Below are 26,924 nucleotides of genomic sequence, written 5' to 3'. Positions count from 1 at the left end.
CTATTCCAAAAAAAAAAAAAAAGCTTGCACGCCGGATCTCTCCTCCCATCTCCCCAATCCTCCTTGCATGCCATATGACGCCCTAATAGTCCACTAATTCTGCCTGGGAGGTAGCTTAGAACGCTGCACGAGTTGCATGTTAACATGTAATATAGTGCCCGGATTTGGAGATTGATCAGCGGATGCTAGCTCGCTAATATTGTATCCGTGCTGGTCTTCGACGCTGAGCGGATGCTAGCTAGCTAATAGCGTATCGGTGCTGGTCTTCAACGCCGGACGCGGCAATCCGGCAAGGTGTACGCCGGAGGCAGTGGCGCATCCACGAAAAACCCTTGCGTCGTTGTTCTCCATCATGTCGTCAACTTTAATGTTTCACGGGATGGACGTGCAGCATGGACTGCACCGCCTTCCACGTAGAACTGCACGCCGGCCTCTCTCAATATGAGCGAGCGCGGCATCATGATGTGAGCGTCAGATTAGGCGGCCTCCTGTCAGAACTGCATGCGTGGATGCGTCTGCACGGCGTGGATGCACGCACATGACCTGCTTGATGGAAGCGCACGCACACGACTTGGCTTGATTTGTTAGACACATAAGCACACGATGTGGATTTGGGCTGGGCTGCTGGATTGATTCCATGCAAAGCTAGCTAGCTTTCGATCGGCCGGAAACACCGTACGTGCTACAACCCGCTAGCTACCTATCTTAGAGTGATGGACTTAGATGTGAGATAACTATTTCACATCTAGATGTGAAATAGCAAACCCGTTATAATTAAGGCAACATCTAAACAGTACATAGTCGAATGATACAAAATAGTGAGGTAGCCATCTTATACGGCCAAACCTGAGATATCCGGCACATAGAACGCACGCGCCTATGCTACTAACAATAAGCACCGGACAAACTGAACAACCCACGCTACGACCTAGCACACATAGGCTCCACGGCGACGCGGCCAAGATGGATAACAGCGCATAGCGTCACTGTTGTTGAGTCCACACCGGACAAAAGTATTCACTTAGAGCCCTGACACGTTGAGAAGAACCACAACGACATCTTCAGGAATAGCACGGCACCCACGGGTGTCGCCATTGTCGGCGCCTAGGCACGGAGCATTCGCTCAGCAACTGACCCGTGCTACAACGAGGTTGCTAGGAGGAACGCAATGATGTAAGGTCGCCAGATCCGGATCAGGACGTCGCCCCTCCGAAAGAGAGGGCACATCCGAGCTACCCCCCACAACACCTCCCGTTTCCCACACAACCTGGGAGGCGAGGAACCACCATCGCAGAGATGCCTGCCGACGAGCAACCATGCGTACCGCCACCCGTGACCGCCGCCCCGGCATTTCTGTCGCGATGTACCATTGGCCACGCACATTACACCACACGCAACCATGATAGGAAGAGCGGAGGAACACCATCCACTATCAGCCCGGCATCAGTCCCCGATTCTGGGTAGGCGCCTCCACCATAGGTAGCGCCCACGCCTGCGTCCCCAGCCAATACTCAGTGGACAGGGTGGACATAACTCTAGGACTGCCGATGGCCACCAGCAAGCCAGCCCTGAGCCCATGGCCAGGCGAGCTCACGCGACGCCATGTCCGTGGTCACCAGCGACGATCCGCACAACGACGCATCGGTAACCTGACCACCACCAACAAGCGCCGTACACGCGAAGGGAGGATGATGCCCTCCCACGAACACACCCCGACCCATGCCAGACCCCTCCTACCCGAAGCACAGGCTCGGATCCGCCCTGGGCCCCAATCTAGCCTGCCCGAGCACAAACCCTAGATCTAAGCCATCGTCACCGTGCGTGCATCTGGCACCGGCCCTTGCCCTGCACACCGCCAGCTTCAATCCGGGAGAGGGAGAGGCGGAACCAACACATTGTCTCGCCTGCCGGAGAACCACTGCCGCACCCGCACCGTCGGAACCCCACAAGCACGCCACAACACCCACCACCGCTGAGAATCACCACCGCGGGCACGGGGTAGCGGTGACCAGCTCCTACCGAACATAGCCTGCGCCAAGTCGAGACCAGGCCTGGTCGCACCTGACCAGAGGACGGCAGGGGCGCCACTACCAGGGGAGCCGAATAGAGAAGGCTCGGATCCCGCCTCCACGCGCAACAGGCCAAGGCCCAGCCGCAGCCAGAAGCAGAGCTAACGAATCCTCACACCTGACCCGATCTTGACCTTGACGAGGACCTGCGCGCCACCCCCAACACCCACAGCCCCTACACGCCGCCATTGAAAGCCCGCGCCTCCGACGCCAGTTGCTACCACCATGCCGCGACACCCCGTGCCCGCACCGCGCCACTGCCTGACTTTGTCTGCCCACACCACCAAGAGTCGAGCGGGGCAAGAAAACGCTCCGCCGCTGATGCTGGACATGCTTTGCTCGTGAGCTCGTGGTGGCGGTGGCAAGGAGAGGAGGTGGGGAACTGGAAGCCTTGGGCCGGCGACTAGCGTCTCTCATGGGAGCGTCGCTCGAGGGGGGAGGGGAAAGGGGTTGATGTCAATGCTTAGGGTTTAGGGTTTAGCTCAGATCGGAGTGCTATGCCTGGCAAGAAGATTCGTTTGTGGGTGGTGGCATCATTGTACTTTGGTCGCCGCACCCACGGGCACGCCGATGATTGACAACACGCCCGGTGGCCGTTATCACGCTCTTGGCATTAGCGAGCGTGGGCCTCTCCTTTTTTTCCTTTGAGCGTGGGCGGTGGCAGCTGCTGGAATTCTTGCATGCTGATCATTCAGATTTAAAACTCCCCTGTGAATTTATTTTAGGGATCGTTGAGACGAGGACTATCTTATTCCTACCATGCATGGGTATGTACCTAGTAATTTTTTTAATAAATATCAAAACTCTCTGGAGAAAATCTTCCATCCAAACAGGGATTTAGTTTGGCACCGGCCAGCTAAAAATCATATGAATAAAAAATATATTCAAATTTGATAGAAAATAATTGAATGAGTGATTTTTAGTTTGAACAGGACATAAACAACCGAGAGAATTTTGAGTATGTCATAATTTGTCCAATTCATTATTCTAGGGAAACTATTGTATAAATAGGAACTCAAATCCGTATCCACAGTAACTAGAACCCAAATGATGGAATTGTAGATCCACTCCCCAAACTAAGCGCGCAAGGATAACTTCCTAATTAGTCCAACTAGTCTCGAACCCATGCACCTACACGTTCTAGAAATTTATGTTAGACATATCATCATTAAGAAGTGATTTCTTTAATCCATGTATCCATGAGAAGCTATATAGAAGACGAAAATTGGCATAAGCTCTTTCTCTGAAAATCCTCCTTGTATTCAAGACCAAGTAGTGGCACGTTAACATAGGAAACCCATTGAAAATAATGATATATCATTTATTATTATATGTTGGAGTCATGTGCAAATTCTTTCCATGGAATTCCTTGGAAAGTACAAACTATGTCATATTATGTTGATTATAGTTCGACAAAATGTCTGACTTGAGAAAGAACTAACCATTCCTAGAGAAGTACAATATTCTTTTAAACTATTGAAGGATAAGTCTCCCAGACTCTGCCTTGCGCGCACAATCAAATTTTTTCAAACGATGTTCAAGACATCTAGGTCAAATGGCTTACAAAATGCGAAAAAATGCCACAGAAGGTTAGTTGTTGCTCTTACATCTTATCACAAAAACACAAATAACAAACAATACAAACAACAGAATTAGCAGTCGGGCAAGAAAACAACACCTTCAGGAAGGTAGGAATACCCATATGACAACGTTGCTTGAACAACCCAATGAATGATTGAAAAAGGTGTTTTCACCTGGGGCACTCCTCTACCACCAGCCTAACCCAATTAGTGATGGTTAGATCACTCAAGGCATCATGGTACCTAAGGATAATGCCTTCAAGAAGGACATGGCACACAAGTGTTGTTGTTGATCAACCAATGAAGGTCATATTGAGGCTTTTGCTCTGGAGCTAAAAAATCCAAGATAACTTAACCCAGCCAATGAAGGCCAGGTTGCATAGATCCTTCCACAGTCATGGCAACTGAAGCAGTTGCCAATTGTAGGAGGTAGATAGGTGAACAATAGACACTCAAATGCGCGCTAGTGTTGTGCCGGCACAGAGTGCATCAAAAATGCCAAAGCACTACTAGCTGCTGCTACACTATCACCAGCTTCCATAGCATCAACGCTGCTGGATAGCCACCATAGACTGAGGATGGCTAGAGCCAACATCCATGACAAGCAATATATGGACCAGCCTCTGGCTGCGGAGGTTGGGCTCAGATCAGATCCTCGTTGATGGGCAGCCACCACAGAGGGAGATCGACAAGATCCCATACCATTGCCACGCCTTTGACTGAGGTAGCCTCCAACAACGTAAGTGGGAGTCGAAGGGGGAAGGCGAACATGACTTTTTCCTACATAGATGCATGTTTCCGAAACGCGGGTATAGGATAAGGGACAATCTTCAGAGCATTTACTTACACTCTAGCTCAGATATCGGAAGAAATTTTCCTTCTTTGTTCCACTCTTTTTTGTGTTAATATGCAAACTAGGGTTTAAAGTAAGTATATCACCTATCATGAAAAGCTCAGGTTGGACTATTATCTATTGCAGTACGCAAATCAAAAGCACCTTCAGGCGGATCTTCCGGCTATCAAGCTTGTAGATAGTGGAGAAGTCACAGAAGGGACGATGTTAATATGCTTGAGGCGAGCCCTTACTCAACACTCTGATCTGCAAGCACATGATGGGCATTGGGCTTGCGATTTCAGTGGAATTATGTTCATTATGCCTATATTGGTGTGTATTTTGTTTACGCATAGCATTATATTTTGACTTTATTTCATGAAATACATTTTATAGTTAGTTGGTGGATATTTCTAGGAGAAAGAACAAGATCTATTTGTTGGATGGTGAATCTAATTATTTGATAGATAATTTTCAGCAATTAGTTGCATTTTAATTAACTCTTTCAAAGGAGTTATATATGTACTGCCAGAAAAGATATACTTGTAAAAAAGACGTACTTATGCTAGGAAGCTTTCTCATGTCACTTCCTTTTGTAATTCTTAATGACCTTCTAATTGTAATGCAACCTATATTATAGATGCACGAGATACATAATGGTTTTTACCAACCTAGTCTAATAGTTTCAAATGTTGGAGGGTTCAATTTAATTTTGGTTGTTAATATTCCTAAACTAATTTTCAAGAGTTCCATACCATAGTTAGTCTATGAACAACATTATGGAGATGATTTTTTTAATGCAGATATTTGCTCTTCATGTTACTGGATCACTCAATACTGTCCTTTCAACAGAACATCAATGGGAGATTTGTCGCTATATTTACAACCATCAGGCATGCATAATCAGTTCTAATAATTTATACTAGCAGTCTATTTATGCAATATGTGTACTACTATTCCATGGTATAGAAAAATATGACGTAAGTTTATGTATTGTACTTCATGTAGAATGAAGATGGTGGTTGGGGCACGCAAGTGTCGACGCCGAGCACCATGTTTGGATCATGCTTAAACTATGTTACGTTGAGGCTTCTTGATGAAGTGAAAAATGAAGCCTTGACCAAGGGACGTGCCTGGATTCTATCACATGGAAGTGCAGTTGCAATACCACAATGGGGAAAGATATGGACCTCGGTATGCCAATGAAGCACAGGCAATATAATATGTGTCTCCTTAGGCATCGGCAAGGAGGCCCATTTCTTTCATACACACAATAACTTCCAATATTATCAAGGGATTTTTTAATCCACTTAAATTTTAAGTCTAACTTTTTCCCTAACTATGTTTAATAAAGTTAGTGCAGTTCATAAGGTAAATATAATGCATTTTACCAGAAACTTTTGTGTATGTTGTAGATTGTTAATAAATAATCCAACCAATTAAATTTTCCTAGTAATCGTTATTTCTGGGCTAAGGAGGGTTTAATGAAAGAAATTGTTGTTTGCAAATAAAGGTGGTCGGTTTGTATGAATGGTCTGGAAATAATTCGATCATTCCTGAATTATGGCTTGTCCCACATTTTCTTCCAATTCATCCAGGTATTTGTTATTTTGTGAGAGTAAATATTATTGAATCTTCGACATATGTAATTTCCCTCACTACAAAATATGCACTAACTTGCTAAGTTTTTTCTTACTATCTATCTTGTCCTTGTTGTTTTCGTACATCCACTGGTCAATTTTCTTGATTTTCTCCTTGCTAGTTTTACACCATACATGACCATATTGAGATGTTCATGCATTCATGTATTGTCTATTAACTATGTCACTAATTTTGATTAAATTTTACAACATTACAGGGAGATGTTAACGATATAAGAAAAGTATTTATTCAAAGCTGATGTTTCCATAAACTGTAGATACATGGAAAATATTTTAGTAGACTCAAACTTCATTGAATCCATTATTCATTGGAATTGATATCTGGGATTCCACCTATTAAAATGGTAATACAAAATAGGACATAATTGTAATCTAGTATAATAAATGCAAATATATAAATGATTGATAATTTTAGAACTTCACATATAACTTTGTGAAATGTTTTGGATCATTTGTGACCACTTTATTTGTCTAGGTGATAGAAAAATAGTGTGCTGCCCCGGGGGATAGTTGTCCCCCCACCCCGGGGCCACCTTACAATCATTGCACCTTATTAGAATGTTATCGGTGGAAAGAAATATGGTCACACGAATTCCAATGATGACATGGGCAGTGGTTGCAGGAGGACAACTACCCCTCCACCACCCCCACTCCCCACCCCTCAAGGGCAATAAATCCATAATCTACTGATTTTTATGAGTGTAAGTTGATAACATGGGTACGAACAATGATTGTTCTATATTAGTAAGTAACATGTGTAACTTGCTTGTTTTGAAACGATAATTCTTGAGTGCCATGTCTTGTTGTTTATGTGGTAATGAATCAAGAATGATTCAGCAGTCAACACCTTCAACAATGCAGTTGGGTGTTGCTTTTATGACCATTTTTTTATTCATGTGAAATTTATCTTCCACAGGACGATTCTGGTGCCTTTGCCGGTTGGTTTATATGCCAATGTCTTATCTTTATGGCAAAAAGTTTGTTGGCCCAATTACACCAACAATATTAGCAATAAGGGAGGAGATATATAGAAAACCATATCATGAGGTCAATTGGAATAAAGCACGTGTTACTTGTGCCAAGGTTCGTTTTAGTAAGATTGCTAGCTCGAAGTGTAACCTTTATTTTAGAAGCAAATATACTAGTAAGTCGTTTGTTAGAAAAGTATCGTACGACAAAGTGAAAACCACATACATAATTTGTTTGTTTATGTACACTATCTCACAATGAGAAGTAATAACCATGTATGTTTAGATTTATAGTTTTATACGACATACTATGATTTGGTTATTTGTATCCTCTATGCTTATAAAATTAGAACAACCTGAATATCTCAAACTAAGTTTAGTTTTTGTTTCATTAAAATAGTCAAGTATTTACTATGTGTAAATCTGTCATGTTTTAGTTTATTAAAATTGTCAAGTATTTACTATGTGTAAATCTTTCATGTTTTAGTTTATTAAAATTTTCAAGTATTTAACTTACATGTCTAAATAGAAGCTTTAACTTCTTTTCTGTTATTATTCGTTGTTGCATGCAGGAAGACCTTCGTCATCCACAGTCATTGATAAAGAATGCTATTTGGACGTGTCTTACTAAATTTTTGGAACCAGTGTTGAATTGCTGGCCAATTAATAAGTTGAGAGATAAAGCATTGAAAAACCTCATGAAACATATGCATTATGAAGATGAAAGTACTAAATATATCGGTATATCTCCAATTAACAAGGTAATATTGGCTTGCTTCTGAAACCATGCAATGGAATAATGGGTGGCTTTTGGTAATTTTGCAATATTTTTAAGTCCATACCTAATTCATTTCCGAAGGTCAAACCATTATGTTTAGTATCATAAGTGAGCTAAATAGGAATGAACTATAGATATCATGCATACTCTTCATGATTTTGCATATCTATATGTCATTTCCGCAACCCGCAATTCTAGAGAATATTAAAGGTAAAAAGACTCATAGCCAATGATGTCTTAACTACATGTTGACTAGACGAGCTATGAGCACTCACATAAAGAAATGTTTTAATGATTCGTCATGCATATATTTAGTGTAATAACCATTGTGGTTATGCATTTTGCACTTTGTTTCCACCTTTGTACATGTATTGTATTAAATATATATGAAGACAAAAGGGAGAACAGCACGATAGATGTTTTGTGTTACTTTTCATGTATATTTAAAATAGGACAATCCAACCAACCCGAACCCCTGATATTTAAGTTCATGTGTTAACATCCCAATTAGACATTTTACCATCCAGATGATTTGATTGCCATCTTCCGGCAATTTATCTCATAATCTAATTAATTTGAACTAACACTTTGAGAAAAAAAATTCTCTAGGCACTAGATATGATCTGTTGCTGGATTGACGATCCAAATTCAGATACATTGAGGTTACATATTCCAAGGATCTATGACTATTTATGGCTTGCAGAAGATGGCATGAAAGCACAGGTAACACCTTGTTTTCCTGACTAGTTTTCCTTCACTCCAGTTTTACGGGTTATAATGGCTTAGGACCATTATGTGTAAACAATGGTGTAACTACTTTATCCTTTAGATCCAACTACTGTTGGTAGATTGTGCATTTGTGCATTTTGTGTTGCCAGGTAGTTTGTTTGCCACTAAAAACATATTACGAGATAAGAATGTCACATGCTATCATTTTTAATTAATTATATATATGATAAGTTCCTTTTAATAGTATTTTGCACCACTCACATGAATGGTTCCTTCTTTTGATTGAAGTATGAAAATTTCACTAATGCTTATAATCACTATGCTTAATTTCATTTTTTGCATATGATTGGTCGACAACCTTACTGATGTTGATTGATAAATGTCAGAGTTGAGTAAAAAACTATTAAGGGAAGGGATATGTCGCAAACCTGTTTGCTTTGTTGAACGTAAGATATTGTAGTTTGGGAATATGATGGAGATTTGAGTGTCGTTGTGTTGAGAAGATATACAGATGTTACACATGGTGCCAACATAAATGTAGGGGTGATCAGGTCACCAATAGGTGGCGTTGTGTGCTGACTAGGCTCTTATAGAGTCTATGAGAGGGAGGAAGTAGTGTTAGTTTCCCGGAGCTGTATAAAGTTAGATTCTATTGTTAGGGATTAATTAACAATCCCTATATACACAAACATGCCACAATATTCACAACCTAGTCATCGCAACCATATTATAGGTATAATCCTGTGACATGTACAAGTGCAGGAATACCATGAGATGGACCTAGATGTTAGAACCATAATAGTATTGTTTATAGTTCTTCTTGCATATGTTGTGTGTTCATGTTCCAAAAAGATAAGTGTATATTTCATCATGCAATTTATTGGGTTGTGTAGTGTCGTCGCTCATCTTTTTTGGGTGTAATTTTCACCCTAACTACCATTACCAGGTAGTTTTGGTCCCTCAGTAGGTTTGGGTTGCTCAAATACTGATGCTATTTTATTGGATTGGTCAAATTTTATAAACTGAGGCATGAAACAAACACAACTCGATAAGTTGAGGTGAAGCATAAATAAATACCTGATCAAATATAACTCAAATAAAAATAGCATCCAAATAAAAGCATGTGTGATGAGGTAGCAAGATCTTGATCAAGCCAAAGAGCAAGAAGTAGGTAGCACGATGTGGAGGTAAGTACAAAGAATCCAACGAATGGTCAATGTCAGGGTTTAACATGGCTAATCATACTTCACCAACAAGACTAAAATCCTACTATTGCGAACTATGCTAGCTTAACTACTACTAGCGCCCATAATATCAGTATATTAGAAGTATGTATATACCCAGCTATTCTGCAACTGATTCCTGAATAAACAATTCAATACCGTTCCTAACTGCCAAAAAATAGATAAGCTAAATGTGCATCATATGCCAATCATACTTTTTCTGGCACCGTTATTTCATGGTTTTATCGTAATTTTTCAACTGTTTATCGGAACGATGCAAATGATATATAAAGTTGGATAGCTATTTAATAGGCAGAACTTTTGCATGTGGACCGTTTTCCAAAATATTTACTGTTTCTAAACAAAATTCAAGAAACTTAAATTCTTCAAACAAGTTTTTGGGGTTTTTTTAAACAAATTTTCAAATTATTTATGGGAATGATATGTATGATACACTGTTGGAAAGCCATAGATTAGCCCAAACTTTGGTATATAGAACTCATTTTCAGATTCGATATTGTTTAGGAGTAGTTTTCAAAACGTCATTTTTTGTTGGAACTGCTACAGTACACACAAACTGCCCGAACGGGCTAGCTAACTGACATATGATGACCAAGCTAACTGCCTGGTCTGAAGAAACTTTTTTTCTTTCTTTTTCCTTTTTTTCCCGGGTCAAGCTAACTGCCGACACTGAAATAGCTAACTGACGAGTCTGCGGCAGTTAACACAAGCAAACTGCCGGGATAGAATATACTTTTTTTTTCATTTCATTCCTGGGTCACGGTAACTGCCGGGGCTAAAATATCTAACTACATGGGATTGAGGCAGTTAACACCAAGTTAACTACTAGGACTGAAGGTACATTTTTCTTTATTTATTTTTTCCCTGTGTCACGGTAATTGGTAGGACTAAAATAGCTAACTACTGGGCACTTCGGCAGTTAACACCAAGTTAATTACCAGGACTGCCAAGTCAACCTTCAGTAAGCTAGCCAACTCCAATTAACTGTTTTTGTTTTGGTGTTGAAGTCGAGGCTAACTGTTACATTTTTCACATGAACTGAAAACGATAGACTTCTACTTCTGATTTTTTTCTAAGTAGAGCTAACTGCCAACTTTTTGCCTTGGTAGGCTGTTGTGATATACTAAGTTAACTACATTTCATTGACATGAATTTTTCTTTTGGAAAGATAAAAAATCATAAGGTAAACTTCTGTGTTTTTTCTCTCTATATGTTCACACAGCTAATACTAGAGTTGATTTCCTCCACGTTAACTGGCTAACTGCGTAGGGAGTAGAAAAACAATTTGTGCTGGTTACATTATTTAGTACAGTAAAGTTAAATGCCGCTGCCAAAAATATATAACTAAATATAGTAAAAGCTGCCTACTGTACCTATGAAAATCAGCACGGGCTAACAACCATCTTTCTGATCTGTATACACAAAAAATAAGATCACCCAATGGGTCACGATTTTTGTCCTAATTGCATGTTGCAAGTCCACCCTTGACACGCAACTGGTTGGGGGTGGGGGGACCCTTTTTGTCCCAATTGCAAGTTCATCCCCGACATGCAACTAGGTTGCGCCCCATTTTTTGTCCCAGTTAAAGTCCACCCCCTACATGAAACTGAGGACTTTGACATGCAACTGGCCCCGACCCTTTTTTGAACGAGTTGCAAGCCCATACTCAACTGGCAATTGGGCTGACGATTTTATGTTTGTCATAGTTGCAAGTCCATCCTCAACTTACAACCGAGCCCTGGTTTTTCTTTGCCTCAGTAGCAAATTCACCCTTAGACTCAAATCGAGTCTAATCTTTTCTTTTGCCTTAGTTGCAAATCCACCATTGACTCGTAACTGGGCTCTGTCCGGGATAGACCATTTTCCCCAGTTGAAAGTCCATCCTTGAATCTCAAATGGGCCCCGCTTTTTGTTCCTGCCCCAGTTGCAAGTCCATCCTTGACTCGCAATTGCACCTGATATCTTTTTTCGCCTCAGTTGCAAGTCCCTCTCTTTCAGGCTCAATTGCAATTCCACCCTCGACTCGCAACTCGGGATCAAACTTTTTTCGAGCTCAGTTGCAAGTCCACTATGAACATGCAACTAGGCCCATTTTTTTGCCTTAGTTGCAAGTCCATCAACAACTTGCAACCGGGTCGACCCTTTTTTTGCAACATTACATGTCCACCCTCGTCTCCTAACTGGGTCTGAAGTTTTTTTTCTGTCTCAGTTGCCTAGTTGTGAGTCCACCCTTAATTTGCAACTGGGACCAACCTTTTTTTTACATCGCGTTAACATTTTTCTAAAATGTCACAAACATATTTTTGAAACGCTTGAACAATTTTTTAAATGGCACCAACTATTATCTTTGAATGGTATGAAATGTTTTCATAAATTACGCAAAATTTTCTTACATGGCTTAGATGCTGATATGTCTATTTTTTAAAAAAAATGCATGAACATTTTCCAAATGTCTCATTTTTTTAAATGACGTGAATAAATATTTTTATTTGAAAATTTCTGATTAAGAAATGAAAAGAAACAAAAGGAAAAATGCAAAATAAATAAATCAAGATGGTTGCATGAAAACACACAACACAAAACAACAATAACAATAAAACAAAAAGTGACAACTAGTGGCCCTGTCCTGCGACTATGAGAGCAGAGTCAACTAGTTGCATACATACAAGCTAGCTAGAAACAGCCTGATCGATTCTTTGACAGAACATACTAGTACTAGTTGCTCAACGGCCGAAGCTAGCCTAGCCAAGTGATCAACTTGATCGATTCTAACCGGCGGCAACTTACCTACACACGAGCACCAACAAACAACTGGATCGGCACAACCACGTCCGACGCGGGACTGTGGCCAACAAGCACATCAACAACAAAAAAAAGGCAACAAACAAGAACAAAAAGGTGACACTGATATTATACTTAGATGTGAGGTATTATCTCACATCTACCGTATATAGAGTATGCGTCCGGGTATACCTGCATGCGCATAAGAAGATCCTGTGACTCCCTCTTCTGGAAGCGGCGTTGGGTGAACTCCCGGCGGACTCTTATCAACCTCGGCACGCTCCTCCGGTGTGCCGTGGTCGGGGTCGAACTCCCACACTGCCCTGCCAAGGAAGTTGTTCACCGACCGCAACCACGGCCCGCCACCCTCCGACACCTTCAGCCTTAACATCTCCCTCGCTGCCGATGAAGTAGGTATGGCGGCGAGTTAAGCTCACAATATGTTCGGTCACTAGATAGCTCAAAATATGGTGGGTGGAGCCATCAAGCTATTGGGTTTTTATAGGCTCCTGCCAGCCATCTAAGTAATTAACCCAAGTTTAATGAACTTAGTGATGTGATAGCCCTCAACCTTGTTTAAAACCAGGGAACAAACTTTTCTTAACTGATCGACCGATTGGGTTGTTGTAGCTCCAACTAAATGAAGTTTCACCCTAAAAAAAGTCCCACACCATAATTTTTCCCTGAGTAAGCGCTTGGGTTGCTGTCGTCCTCCGAGAACAGAGGGACTACTGGCACAGTGTTTATTCCTATATGTGTTCAAATTAATATTGTGTACAGTTAATTAAATTACTGTTGAACAGCCTTCCCTAGTCGAATTATGCAAAGATAGCTTATAAGTAAATTAGTGAAGGTGATTGTAGCTTTTATTATTTGTGGATCATGTACTAGTCAATCGTAGTGTCCCATGAAAGATCAGTTACGGAATTATATATGCACGGTAGGTCACCCCATATAATTGACACCCAGGAGCGATAATATATGTTACACATATCACATTCAACTTATTGCTAATAATGCACAATACATATATTAATACGCGCGCTAAGCTACTTGTTGTCAATTTGATCTTAAATATCTTTCCGTGCGATTTGCTATATTTTATAAAGAGCACCAAATAAGAGGAGAATAAGACATGTCTCAACTAAGATAGATGCAAGGCCAAGACTTCACGACAGCCAACTACATGTACACTTTGTTTTTTTTTGAAATTATCTACACACAGTTATTAATAAAGGTGCAATTTCCACGAGGAGGCCTACACTTGCTTTGTATATCTGATTACACATCCATACCCAAACTTTGGAGAATTACTACCAGCTCCGTCGCGCTACGCCCATTAACTTTACAACATTCTTATTTAGCGCCATGGCCAGAAAACTTAGCACATATTTAATCGCCATGTATAAGCTTTTTATAGTTGATGTGCCATGGTGGAATGTGCATAGTCATGAAATTGGAACATACAAATTCAAGGGAGATTAATTGTGTATAGGTAAATTTTATATTATAATTGCATTTTAAACTAATTATGTATCCTAACTAAATTAGCACTACTAGAAAAAAGGCCTATAGGTGAACTCAAATTTGTGGCGGGAGGTTCCGGGCACCGGCCATACCTATTTTGGAAAACTAGCAATGGCGGGTACTGTAAATAGCTCGCCACTACTTCACAATTAACAGTGGCGGGCATATCTAATGACCCTTCACTGGTACACTCTTTCTAATTTCTGCATGGGCGAAAATAAACAGTGGCGGGCACTTAAAACATGGCCACCGCTGGTTTCTTGGTAAGTAGTGTGGGCATTTTGTACGAGTTTTGTGTCGGTGCTCGTGGCCGGATCCATGTGCCTCACCTATCGTGCCTCCTCCATGGCATACACACTAAACGAGCTACCCAGACGCCGGTTCTTTTGCTCTCTGACACGTGCCATAGGAGGAGTTAAAGGCAGAAGATTACATCAGGAGGATGGATGGTAGGTATTCGCCGGTTAACTAGACCACTCGAGCCAGGATCCAGCACCGAGGGACTCTGGGGCAATGCTGCGGTGCTATGGCGGCAGGCGGTGGTGGCGGGGCACCTAGCTGCACGGGAGACAGAGTGGTCTAGAGGAATTAGATGGGTGGGGATCGTGCGAGATTTGGGTAGTCTTTGGTTTCCTTTTTTTGTGCATTGCGCTCATCTGTGAAAATTCTAACGTAACACCAGAGTCCACCGCTTCCTCAAAAAAAAACAATAGTAACAAGTTACCTCGACGCCTACCCCTCAAACCAGTAATTGATCGTAAAAGAGCAATTATAATGAGCATGTAGTAATTCGTTAATACATGTAGTCATGCATTACTGCATGGTAAAGAATCAGTGTCCATTACTGAGCATATTTTTTCATTACCATCCCCTCCATCTTTTCTACCACTGCCAATTAGTGAGCATGTATTAATTTGTTACTACATGTAGTCATTTCTTGTTGCATGGTAAAGAATCTGTGTCCATTACCACCTATACTATCTATATTACTTCCACTGAATCAAATCATCAGAAACTCATTGCCTGGTAAATAATATTCGTCCATTACCACCTATACTTTCTCTATTACTGCCACTCATTAGTGACCTCAAAGTTGCGATGTCGTCACCACGCATCATAACAAAAATAAACGTGTTACTTTCTCTTGCACACACCATTACCCTCAACAAATTGGCGGTGGAGAGGAGGCCTTCTCCTTGCGACTTGCCCGCTTAATTAGGACCAGCCAGAGCGTACGCTAAGCATTATGCGTGCTCGCTCACATCAAAGTTTACAATCAAATCTTAGTTTAATGAAAAATGAGACCCTTTTTTGTACGTAGAAATCTAGACACACTGATCGCAAAAAAAAAGTCCACGGCGACCAGCCATGTGCCTTTACAACAACAACAAAAATTCATTACCAATAACTAGTGCACCTTTACTATCCACCAGTGTGCTTTTACGTTGGATTTGATGGTTAAATGCTCCTAGTACAACTTTGTTGTGCATTAATATGTCCTATCCATCTTTTACCCTTGATTAGGAGGCAATCCAGGTTGGTGCACTTTTTTTTTAGTTGAGTTTCTGGTTGTGCGGGGAGCACACGCCGGCTGGAGCGCAGAATAAGTGATTTAGCACTCAGGCTTAGTTACATATATATAGCGTGCGTGTATATAGCGTGCGTGTATATTAATATGTCCTATCTATTCTAAGCATGAGTGTAGAATAGCTTATTCTACATCCATTATTAACGCAATATGCAAAATCTAATAAAATGGTGTATAAAATGTAGTAATTCAGAAAATACAATTTTATCATCCAAGTTTGTAATTTATTACATTTTTATGAAAATTACTATATTTTACATAGTGTGTTAGTATGCTATGCATTTTAACTACACAAGCAACAACATGGCGTGATCAAAATTAATAATTTAACACAAATACATGTTAAGATAAATTTAACTATATATAAAGGCAAAACAACAACCACAGCCTATACAAAATGTGCAACTAAAAAACAAGCATTTCTATTGCAACAGTGAAATAAAAACTATGAACAAAGCTAAACTATGCATTTGAATTTCATGCATTAACACAACGCTTGGCCTAGGGCTTGGATCAGAATAAAAATAGTAATAAAACAATATTGCGTTCAGTTCCATAGCAAACAACTCTACAATTTGTAGTAAAGAATCATGTCAAACAAAAAATATAATTACAAGCATAGACCCAAACATGGTTTATTACAACAAGAACATATATGTGATAAGGTTTGTAAATGATACTAAAGATCACTTCATCTTAAAAAAATTGCTAAAAATATAAATTATTGTCTATCTAAATAAATAAAATAGGTAATAGATAATTCTATAGAATTCCACACATTGCATTACATTATGAAAATTGGTGCACATGCACGATAGAGGTAGGTCTTCGCTACAAAAAATTATCAATTACACAAAAAAGTTTATATTTTTTCATAATTAGAGTACAAAATAAATCGGTTATAGGAAATTCAACATCACACCTGAAAGAGGATATAATTTATATGGCGGAGATGAAGCGTCGGGGCCAGGATGTGGTGACGTGGGTTTGGCCTAAGAGTCCAAGAGGGAGGGGAGGAGAGAAAGAAAAGGAGTATATCGGCTGCCTTGTAGGGAGGAGAGAGGTGCGAGTTTAGCTGGCCAGATTTGACATTTTAGTTGGAAACAATTTTCCAAGTAAAGTAAATCTTGGAAGATAATAAAATCTAAATAAAAATAAAAATGGTAGAAAAATTCCTAAGAATATTCTAGAAAATCAAACTAGACAAGAGGATTCCAATGATAATATTGAAATACAAGTATACGATATTGTGGAAATTCATTCCCTCCTTTTTATTATGCAAATTCATTCCATAAACATTTAGGATTAATTTATACAACTCGAAATAAATATATGTTCATGTTCATGTTCTGCAACATCTTTTGGGATTACAATGAAAATATAACCTTTTTAGTTCATGAAAATAATGATGTTACATTTTCATTTTTTTGCCGGTACTTTCTTACATACAAAGGTATAAGTTATGTGTATTCAGGTGTTCTATGAAGATGCATTTGTATTTTATACTCATATCTTGACTAAATTATTTACAATATATAGGTGTATGATGGTTGTCAAAGTTGGGAGATAGCTTTTATTATCCAAGCCTATTGCTCCACAGACCTTGTTAATGAGTTTGGTCCAACACTTAAAAAAGCCTATGGGTTCTTGAAAAGTTCACAGGTTCAATATTTTTTATCTCCCGATAATACATAGCGTAAATAAAATAAAATTGGCAAAAAAAATTACATTAATTTCTTACTTACAGGTTCTTGAGAACCACCCCGACAGTGAAGCTTATTACCGCCATAGATCGAAAGGTTCATGGACACTTTCAACAGCAGATAATGGTTGGTCTATATCAGATTGCACTGCAGAAGCACTTAAGGTCAAGAAAAGTTACTTTTAATATTCTCTTAATCTTGAAAAGTGGGAACGTTCTTTCCTGGCAAAAACTGATCACTAAGTGCAATACAATTTAATATGTGGTTCGTAAAAAGTAAATGCACTTTTATTGATTCCAATCTGAACATAATTTAATCAACTGAACTAGGTACATTCGCAACCATTATGACTTAATCAATAGAATGGTGAATGATTCTTAAATTTCCCAATATGCAATAAATTTCTATAGAAAAGGATAACCCGTAATCATACACATATCAAAAACAACCCATCTTGACCGCTCATTTTTTACTACCTCTGTAAACAAATATAAGATATTTTTTATCTCTACTTTATTTATCTAAAATGTCTTATATTTTTACGGAGTGAGTATTATACATACATTGTCATAATTTTATAGCAAATTTTGCATGTCACTTGTGCCATTATTCCGAACTTTTAGAATGTGTGGATATGTCACTAACTGCTTAACATAAGTTTCTTAATAATTCTTTCCTCTTTAGGCATTATTGATATTGTCAAATATCTCTCCTAATCTTGTGGGGGGTCCCATAAAAGAAGAAAGGTTGTATGATGAAGTGGATTGCTTACTTTCTTTCAAGGTATAACTTTAACTTGAATCTTTTTTCATGTCCTCATATTTAATTTGCTCAATTTTGTGAGGTGCTCAATATAAATGATAAATAAACCAATCGACTTCTATCAGCTCTTGTGTTCTCATGCCATAGATGATGGTGTGGCAATGCATATATTTCAACAATGTGTCGTTGGGTCAAAGATAACATGAAAAAACCATCTAAAATATACATTAACACTATAATGCATTTAAATAGATAGACATGACAGTGTTAAGATGAAAATTAAATTACTAAAAGTTACTAGTAAATAGTGCCCCGATGAACAATAAATGTGTGTGAGTAGTGTCAAGGATAATTTGTTACCTATGAGTAAACGACGTAATGGTACACCAAAATAGTGCGAGGATTGTCATATGGATCATTGTGCTTTGAAACTACTAAGCCAGCTCCTTGAGGTACGTTAAGTGAGTCACTTGATGTCCTGACCAATCCGACATCTATAGACATCCTCCTGTGGTGCAATTACGTGGCGCTCACCTTGTTGAAGCATGCTTGCCAAAAGAGAGTAAAATTAGCAGCAATGGAAATGGCCTCCACTTCACAGTCCAGTGCTGACCTTCAGGTTACCCTTCCAGTTTACCAAAAAACTTAAATTGTGAGAATGAGTGGGCAATATACTTCAGCCCTCCCATCGTGTCTAGAGGTTTATCAAATCCCTAGATTTGTGATCTATTTAGGTCATGAATATTATTAGCAATATCTTGTTGTCTAGCTAGGTCTTGGACTCGATAACACTTGTCTCAAGTGAATGTGTCAGAGGTTAAGATTTGTGGAATAAAATGTACTAAAACCCCTAAAACATCATAGTTTGCAAATATAAATAAAATTGTAGGTTATATTAAAAAAATTGTGGTGGTAGCTGACCCTGTAACCAACATGTAGAACTGGAACTTCTTGGCTCTGGTGCCATGTTGAATCGCATGCACAATCTATCTCACCCACAAGCTCAAACGTGTAAGGAGTGGTCGACAATATATTTCACAAGTGCCTCCTAGTCCCTATGGGTAGGATTGGGTTACAACCAATTGTTTCTGTTAGGCAATGCTAGGCTGGCATGGTCTAATGTCGACTACGATCCTCTATCTCTGCTGAACGAATGAGAGACCTTTGCCGGGCATGGACTCATTTTCCAAGGGTGGCACACCTCAAGTGAATCAGATACAATCAAATGTATCATAATCAGCCCCTTAATACAATATTGTTGACTACATTTGATGTAGTTTTCTCTTCTAGTATGAGTTTTAAGTTAATATGTCATTCAAGAAAAACTCCTTCCTTTGATATGAATTATTTTGTACTTTGTATCTCGTAATGCTTACCTATGGGTTATGTGTTCTTATTAAATCATTTTACCTTGACCCTCAAATCAACGATAATTGATAATACATTTTTGTCTACTGAAGAACAATGATGGTACCTTTTCCACATACGAGTGTAAGAGAACTACATCATTGATAGAGGTGAGTGTTTGGCAGTTCTACTTCAGATTTGGAAAACCAGGTGCTATTCTTTGGGGACTTTATTTCAGATGCATGTGATCAGTTTAAGAAAAATCTTGTGTGCACAAAATGATCTTACAGTCAAGAAAAGCAATTACATTTTGAAAATTGAGACTGGAGTCCAATTTAACTAGTTCTTCACCATAATTACTGTTTCCAATATAAAAATTTAAAACTAGCCAAATAGGCAGGATGGTATAGTACACCAGACCTTCCTTGGGAATCATCTGTTTCTGAATGGTATTGTTTGATCTGCCCAAAGGACTACTAGCAGTATAGTCACAAACAACAATACCAATAGTTGACACAAAAAAGAGTGGGACTAGCTTATGCAGAAAGTACCCTTTATATTAATACTAGAACACAAATAGGCACATGCATATGAAAAAAGGTTGTAGCATAATCTAATAGTTCAAATTGGGGAATGAATTTTAATTTCCAAGATCCATTTTGCTCCACTTTTAAGTTTTATGCTCATAGGTTATTCCTCATTCTTGTTTATTTTATATCAAATCAGAATGGAAAAATGAAATTGTTGTTTTAGCTTGTCTTACCTGACACAACACTAACATGGGTTTTATTTAAAATAGGTCCTCAACCCTTCTGAGTCATTTCTGAATATTATGGTCGACTATCCGTAAGGAGAAAAACATCTTGCCGCCAGAAAATATCATTTATTACTTTTCATTCTAAATACTCCAAGAGCTAATTTATGTACTTAAATTAATTGATAGATCGGTCGAATGCACATCATCGGTTCTTGAAGCCTTGATTATGTTTGGTGAAAATTACCCAGGGTACCGCAAAGATGAGATAGGAAAATGCATAAAAAATTGTTCCATGTTTATTGAGAATAGTCAACGGAAGGATGGATCATGGTATCTAAAATAATTTAGTTTGTTGGTGCTAATTATTTGTAGTTCCAATATTGGCAGACAATAACTGGAATAATTATTATCCAATAGGTTTGGCACTTGGGGTATGTGTTTCACTTATGTAACATTATTTGCTGTAAAAGGGTTAATTGCTGCTGGAAGTACTTACGACAATAGTTCCTTCATAAGAAAAGCATGCAAGTTTCTGTTGTCAAAGCAGCTAAGTACAGGTGGATGGGGTGAGACTTATCTTTCAAGTGAAACTAAGGTAATTCTTATTCTTTTCTGTATCTAACCACACAATTTGATTAATGTTTAGTATGTTCAATGTTAGTTTTTGTATTTTTTTAGCTTGATATGTTAAACAAAAACTGCTATCTGTCTATTCTCGAGAAAGCTTTTGAGATGCTATCTGCCCATCCCTGAGCAAGCTTTTTCGAGATGTTATCCACTCATAGTTGTATCTTTCCGATCACTAGCACAAACTCGAAATTCCCAAAGAGTTCAGAATTTGAAACCACCCATTGGAAATTCATTAGGAATGGAGTGTGTTGCGCAACCCTGGACCAAAAAAACCAGCATCCTTGCTCCAGCCCGGTTATAATTCCAAGGCAATCTATAGAGTAACACCAGCTTATAAGGGATCTTGGGCCCTCTGTTCGTATAGTTTCTTCTCTACTTCAACAGAGTCGTGTTTATTCATATCATCTCTCTAGTCTTGAGTTGTAATTGAGATGGTTGTTAAGTTCTAGTTTCTAGCCAAACTCTTGTCGAATGAACCTGATTTCATTAAAATGGGCTATATTCTGGCCAAATACATATGATTATGCATCACCAAAAAAGTGAAGATCCATCGATGGTATGCTACCCAAATCTTTCATTCTTAGATGTAGGCTTTGAAAAATTGGAACATGGAAAAGATTCTCTCAAAAAAAAGATAACCTCCTAAGTTTGGGATCATTATATTTCTAGAGAAAAAGCAATATTTATTGTGCCTCATTGTGTTGATAGATTAGAGAAAATATGTACAAACTCGAGCATGCACCAGTTAATGGAAACAAAATAGACCAAGTGGCAGGATCGCACCATGGCCTCATGGTATGATCGGACCGAGTAGATGGTGATCACTCCATATTTTATCACCTCTAATAGTGTTGATAACACACATTCAGTCTAAACTAAAACCATCACCCCTTTGGGAACCCCAATGAAATAGGATCTGCTAGGGGTTCACCTAGGTCTTAACCGACTGCCTTCTCAACCCTACTTGTTTCACCATCGCTAACTTGCATATTTTTATTTGCTTGTAGTTACTATTGTTTAGAGCAACCATACTACTTCTAGGATTTGAACCTGGGTGGGCTGGTTCCACTAGAAGGAACCTCCCTTCTGAGCTACACTTAGTTCTGTTGTAATTAATAGTTGTATATATGCCGTAGTTAACCATCCCATAACTCATTGCTCTTCGAAAAATTCCAAATTCTACATTTAATATTCTTGCTCATTCTTCATCTATAATCAATAAGAATAGTTCTCTTATTATGTTGTCACATGCATAGAGAAATTAGTCATGTTAGTTCATGTGATGTCATTGTCTTGGAGGGTAGTGAAATTGTGACGATAATACGTTTATTCTAATTTCTTAGTTGATGCTGCTCTTAATTTGCCTGGCTAAATGTCTTGTTGTGATGCCCATATTGTGCAAGCTACCAGCTTGAGTCTTTTGATTAAATAGTGAATTATTTGCATAATGGTTGGCCATTTAACATTACTATAACAAAAAATTGCTATATCATGTTTCCTTTGAACCTTGATATATTTGTCAGTACTGATTAGGGAACATCTTAATGAATTTAAAAATGGTTTCCGCTCTAATATTTTACAGACTTATGTGGATGCTACTAGTCCTCACGCAGTGAACACTGCTTGGGCAATGTTGGCTTTAGTTTTTGCTGGGCAGGTATATTTTGTTAATGGTTCATTTATATTGACTCTGAGAAGCTAATATATCATTTTTTAAATATTCTAATATCCATATGTTATTTCAATTTCGCGGTAATTCTATTCAGGTTGAACGAGATCCCACACCATTGTATCATGCCGCAAAAGAATTGATGAATATGCAACTAGACACAGGGGAGTTTCCCCAGCAAGTAAGTGTTGAACGTTTGAGGCTACAGAAGTATCGCACTATATTAACAGATTACTGTTCCTTCTTAGAATCGTAACTAGTACATACTCGTCAAAAAGCTATTTTCAGGGAATGTCTAGTATATACTCGTTTGAGGCTAGTAGTGGACGCTATTAGACTAATACATATGCGGTAGTATTATACTATATTACTTTATATGGAAATGTCTATTAACGCTACCTCAAACAGTATGAACTTACACCTTTGGTGATAGGAACACGTTGGATGCTTCAATTGCTCCGTGTACTTCAATTATGGCAACTACTGCAAATTATATCCCATCTGGGCTATTGGAGAGTTTCGTCGTCGACTACTTGAGAAGAACTGAAACATTGGAACATGATATGTTACATCACTTCTCGTAGGTGTAACTGTGCCCATTGCAAAAGGGGGTATACACGAACTACATATATGTAAAACATACATCCTTAGCACCAATTGACTAAGGCAAAACACATTAGAGAACATTGGTATCTTATGTATTGTAATGAAATCTATTTCTATTCCAACTAATAAAGCAAGGTGATATACTTGGTTTCGTCTCACTTTGATAATTCCTTTTTGAATGTCCACTATTTTGGTTTCGCAAAAAGTATTGTGTGGCTAGAGACTCAAACACGCAACCTCACGGGACATCCTAGCCTGGTGACCCCGATGACCACCTAGGCTAGCTAGCTCTTCTTGTAAGCATTTGCAATTTCTTTTTATTTATATACTACGAAACATTGTTATAGCTAGCTCTTCTTGTAAGCATTTGCAACCTTCTGGAAACTCCGGCGGTGGCGGAGCGGAGCGATCGAGCCCCTGCCGCAGTTTGTCGATGTCGACGCAGATCGAGACCCTTACCTCATCGATGCGGCCCGAGAGGAGGTCGAGCTTGGCATCAAGCTGCGCGGTAGCTTGCGCCGTGGAGTCATTGCGGTCGCGGTTGGCCCTGTCGAAGTCGGCTCGAAGTAGATCGTAGATAGCATTCGTCTCCGGCGGGATTCTGTCCATGGCCGCGGCGCGCAGCTTGTCGACGGGGTATGGCGATTATGGACCGGCACTGCCGCCGGATCGAATGGCTCTGATGCCAGATTGTTAGGGCTACCTCTCAATTACATCATGATTACGAATTCGAGCTACAAATCCATGGGAAAAGGGGATCAAGAGGGAGGAGAGGAACACACAAGAGGGAGGAGAGGAACACACACGCTATCCTTGCCAGCCACTAGTCGTTCTGCCGCCACCTACCTCTACCGGGTGAGACGCTCCACTTTATATCGTTACAAGCCCAAGGGCCCATTCTGGGCCTGCAAGCCGACGCGGGAGCTGCGGCTTGCGTTTGGGCCTTGGACTGGGCTTGAGATTTGAACGGGTCTCTGCTTCGCTGACAAGAGTACTACTATTTGGTAATAGTCCCTGAATTTCAAACAAAGGAGCAAATCTACAACCATTTATGAACAAGGATTTGTTACATCATATAGATAAGTACTCCCTTTGTCCCATAATATAAGAACGTTTTTGACACTACACAAATGTCAAAAACGTTCCTATATTATGGGACGTAGGGAGTACATCTCTTCAAGCTATGGCGGCGACCGGAGTATCGGAGCTCACCGAGCCCAGATGAGCTTTGGCGGGCCGACAGCTCTAGTTCGCGGTGGCAGGATGGCGTGGTGGGCCGGACAAAGGCGGCTGCTTTTGCACCGTGGTGGTGTCGCGGCCGGAGTCTCGGATCTCGCCAGGCCCATATGAGCTTTGGCGAGCCGACGGATCTGGCACGCGGCGCAAGGTTGGCGTGGTGGGCCTAACAAAGCCAACTGCTTTGGCACCGTGGTGGTGCCGCGACCGGTCAGGCGGCTGGATCCTTGTGGTCCAGTCCCTGATGGAGAAGGCGGCGATCCGTGCACAAGAAGTTGGATGGAGTTCTTCAAATAGATCTGGGTGAAAACCTGCTCTCGGCTAGATGACAAGGTCGTCTATGGCGGCGCTCTGCTGTGTCATTTCCTTGTCCTCGCCATGGAGAAGTTCTAGACCACTATCTTCTACCCCCAGGGGAAACCCTAGATCAATAGATCGAAAGATGGCGACGCTCTTGTGTCGTTTACCCCTTGGGGGAATCATTCTTGGAGGTGTGCACGGGTTGAAGGGACTAGTGGATGACATTTTTGGTGGAGCGATGCTTCATCTTACACATTGATGGTGACGGATCTCGACGGCGTGGCACCCTGGAATTTCGGTGTCCGATGTGCGATGATGGACTCGAGTAGGGGGATGACGTTGTCTGGCGTCATGATGGCGTTAATGGCAGAGAGGCATGGCATGGTCGATGCGTCAGTTTTTGCTCTGAAGATGGATCGATGGAAAAAGGTGGTGACGGGCCTTGCAATGTGCACATGTGGAGCCCACTGTGAGAGTGCTGGACCGGTGTCCGGGTATGTGCCTAGGTTGGGGAATCCGACTTTAGATGTCAGGCTTTGGTGCGATGTCTGTTTGGTATTAGGCTCGGACGTTTGGCACCCCTTCATCGAGGGGATAGGAGTAGCAACAGGTGTTGCCAAGATGGTGGCTTCAGACATACTGATGTATTACTCTGTAAGTTCTTTGTTAATAACTAATAAAATGACTGCATGCATCGCCCCAGATGCAGAGGCCGGGGTACATCCTCCTTTTCTAAAAAAAACAAAAAAACTAGAGTACTAGCTCCAAATTGTAAGATGGGTTTCCCATCGATGTATTTAGTATGACATGGGTTATAACACAGTACTGACGCAAGTGACACGTGGGCGTGGAAGTCCTGATGCTCATACATATCTATGTAGTATGTCATGGGTCATGGGTTATAAACATTGTACTCCCTCCCTCCGAAAATACTTATTATTAAAATGGATAAAAATGGGTGTATTGAGAACTAAAATACATCTAGAAGGAGTATGTAGTATGCCATTTTGATGACAAATATTTCCGGACGGAAAGAGTATGTAGTATGCCATGTAGTATGCCATCCATGTATGTAGGCGTGGGCGTGGAAATCCTGATGCTCATACATATTTGTTTTTTACCAGTCCAAAGTGACACGTGGCCAAGCTTTTAGGTACAAAGAAGAGGTGTTGTGCGTGCGCTCGCACGGCCAAGCTGCTCTCCTGACCATAACCCATCAGGATCTCCTCCGAGGACAGTTCGGCACAGCGAGCGTGGACAAGGACGGATACGGTGGCGATGGCAAGCTGGGCCAACGATGTCTCTCTCGGCACGGCGAGCTTGGTCAAGGGCTCAAGGCGCGGATGGGGTGTGGACGATCGACCAACCTGGCAGCAACGTGGGGCAGACGATAGCGGTGCGAGGCAACTCTGGCGGTGCACGCGTTGCCGCCGTCGAGCTCGGTGTCCTCACGCAGGCGAGCTCGGTGTCGACGGGGCGGGCGGCACGCGCCAGAGTTGCCTTGCAGAGGTTGTGAATCGTGAGGGACCAATGCCACTACGTCAGAGGCTTCCAAGCCCACGTTCTCCTCATGCGACGAAATGCCGAGCTGAGTTACAACGAGAAGGAAGAAGAAGACCCATTGCGGATTGCCACGTGGACGCACACCCGGTCAAAACCATGCCATGTCATATAGAAACCGCTTGCAATTGGGAGAGGGACTTAGCTTGGTGCAAGTTGTCCATTTCGTAGCGCCAAATCTAGACTTTGCCGAAAGTTGAGTATATACTTTTCTCTATTATTAAATTAAATGTGTAATGTTTCCACTCTAAACACTAGGACTGTAAAAGCTAAACACGTTAGTACTGTAAAACCAAGATGAGTCTTGGAGAAAATTCTAGGAACTGCAGACTAAGGCATAGCCTAGTGGTGGGAAGGGGTTGATGCCTTCCCACCCATCCAGGTTCAAGGCATATGGTACTTGCAATTTGGATTTGTTGCACCAATTATATTGTAGGGGGTTCCCTTACAGTGTTTCTATCAAAAAAAAATCTAGGAGCTTTTATGTGATAATGCTCTGGAAATCCAATTTCATATTGAAATCCAGCTATATGGAAACTTCTCCAAGCTCATCTTCAGAGCCTTGTGCATCTTATTTTCAGCATTCAAGAAAAATAA

General features: G+C 40.5%; 1 protein-coding gene across 1 annotated transcript; it reads left to right on the top strand.

The window, feature by feature from the left end:
• The first annotated feature begins 4,733 nt into the window (after positions 1 to 4,733).
• On the top strand, positions 4,734 to 23,187 carry LOC119290044 (achilleol B synthase-like). The gene is made up of 17 exons (XM_037569173.1): positions 4,734 to 4,814; positions 5,285 to 5,374; positions 5,490 to 5,675; positions 5,995 to 6,079; positions 7,059 to 7,225; positions 7,683 to 7,871; positions 8,498 to 8,611; positions 17,297 to 17,419; positions 17,505 to 17,624; positions 18,145 to 18,243; positions 19,683 to 19,739; positions 20,369 to 20,415; positions 20,513 to 20,656; positions 20,744 to 20,921; positions 22,539 to 22,613; positions 22,723 to 22,806; positions 23,059 to 23,187. The coding sequence occupies exons 1-17, from the start codon at positions 4,794 to 4,796 to the stop codon at positions 23,170 to 23,172; spliced, it is 1,893 nt and encodes a 630-aa protein (XP_037425070.1). The 5' UTR covers positions 4,734 to 4,793; the 3' UTR covers positions 23,173 to 23,187.
• The last annotated feature ends 3,737 nt before the right edge of the window (positions 23,188 to 26,924 follow it).

The sequence above is a fragment of the Triticum dicoccoides genome, chromosome 4A (assembly GCF_002162155.2).
Source record: "Triticum dicoccoides isolate Atlit2015 ecotype Zavitan chromosome 4A, WEW_v2.0, whole genome shotgun sequence".
NCBI classification, from domain to species: domain Eukaryota; kingdom Viridiplantae; phylum Streptophyta; class Magnoliopsida; order Poales; family Poaceae; genus Triticum; species Triticum dicoccoides.
Note: the sequence above shows the minus strand (reverse complement) of the source record. Positions and strands in the feature narration are given on the sequence as shown.

Excerpts from the sequence above, each read along its gene's own strand:
- LOC119290044 (XM_037569173.1), top strand. The coding sequence starts at position 4,794 with ATGTTCATTATGCCTATATTG. Across the intron at positions 7,226-7,682 it reads CACGTGTTACTTGTGCCAAG|GAAGACCTTCGTCATCCACA; the intron begins GTTCGTTTTAGT and ends TGTTGCATGCAG. Across the intron at positions 7,872-8,497 it reads GTATATCTCCAATTAACAAG|GCACTAGATATGATCTGTTG; the intron begins GTAATATTGGCT and ends AAAATTCTCTAG.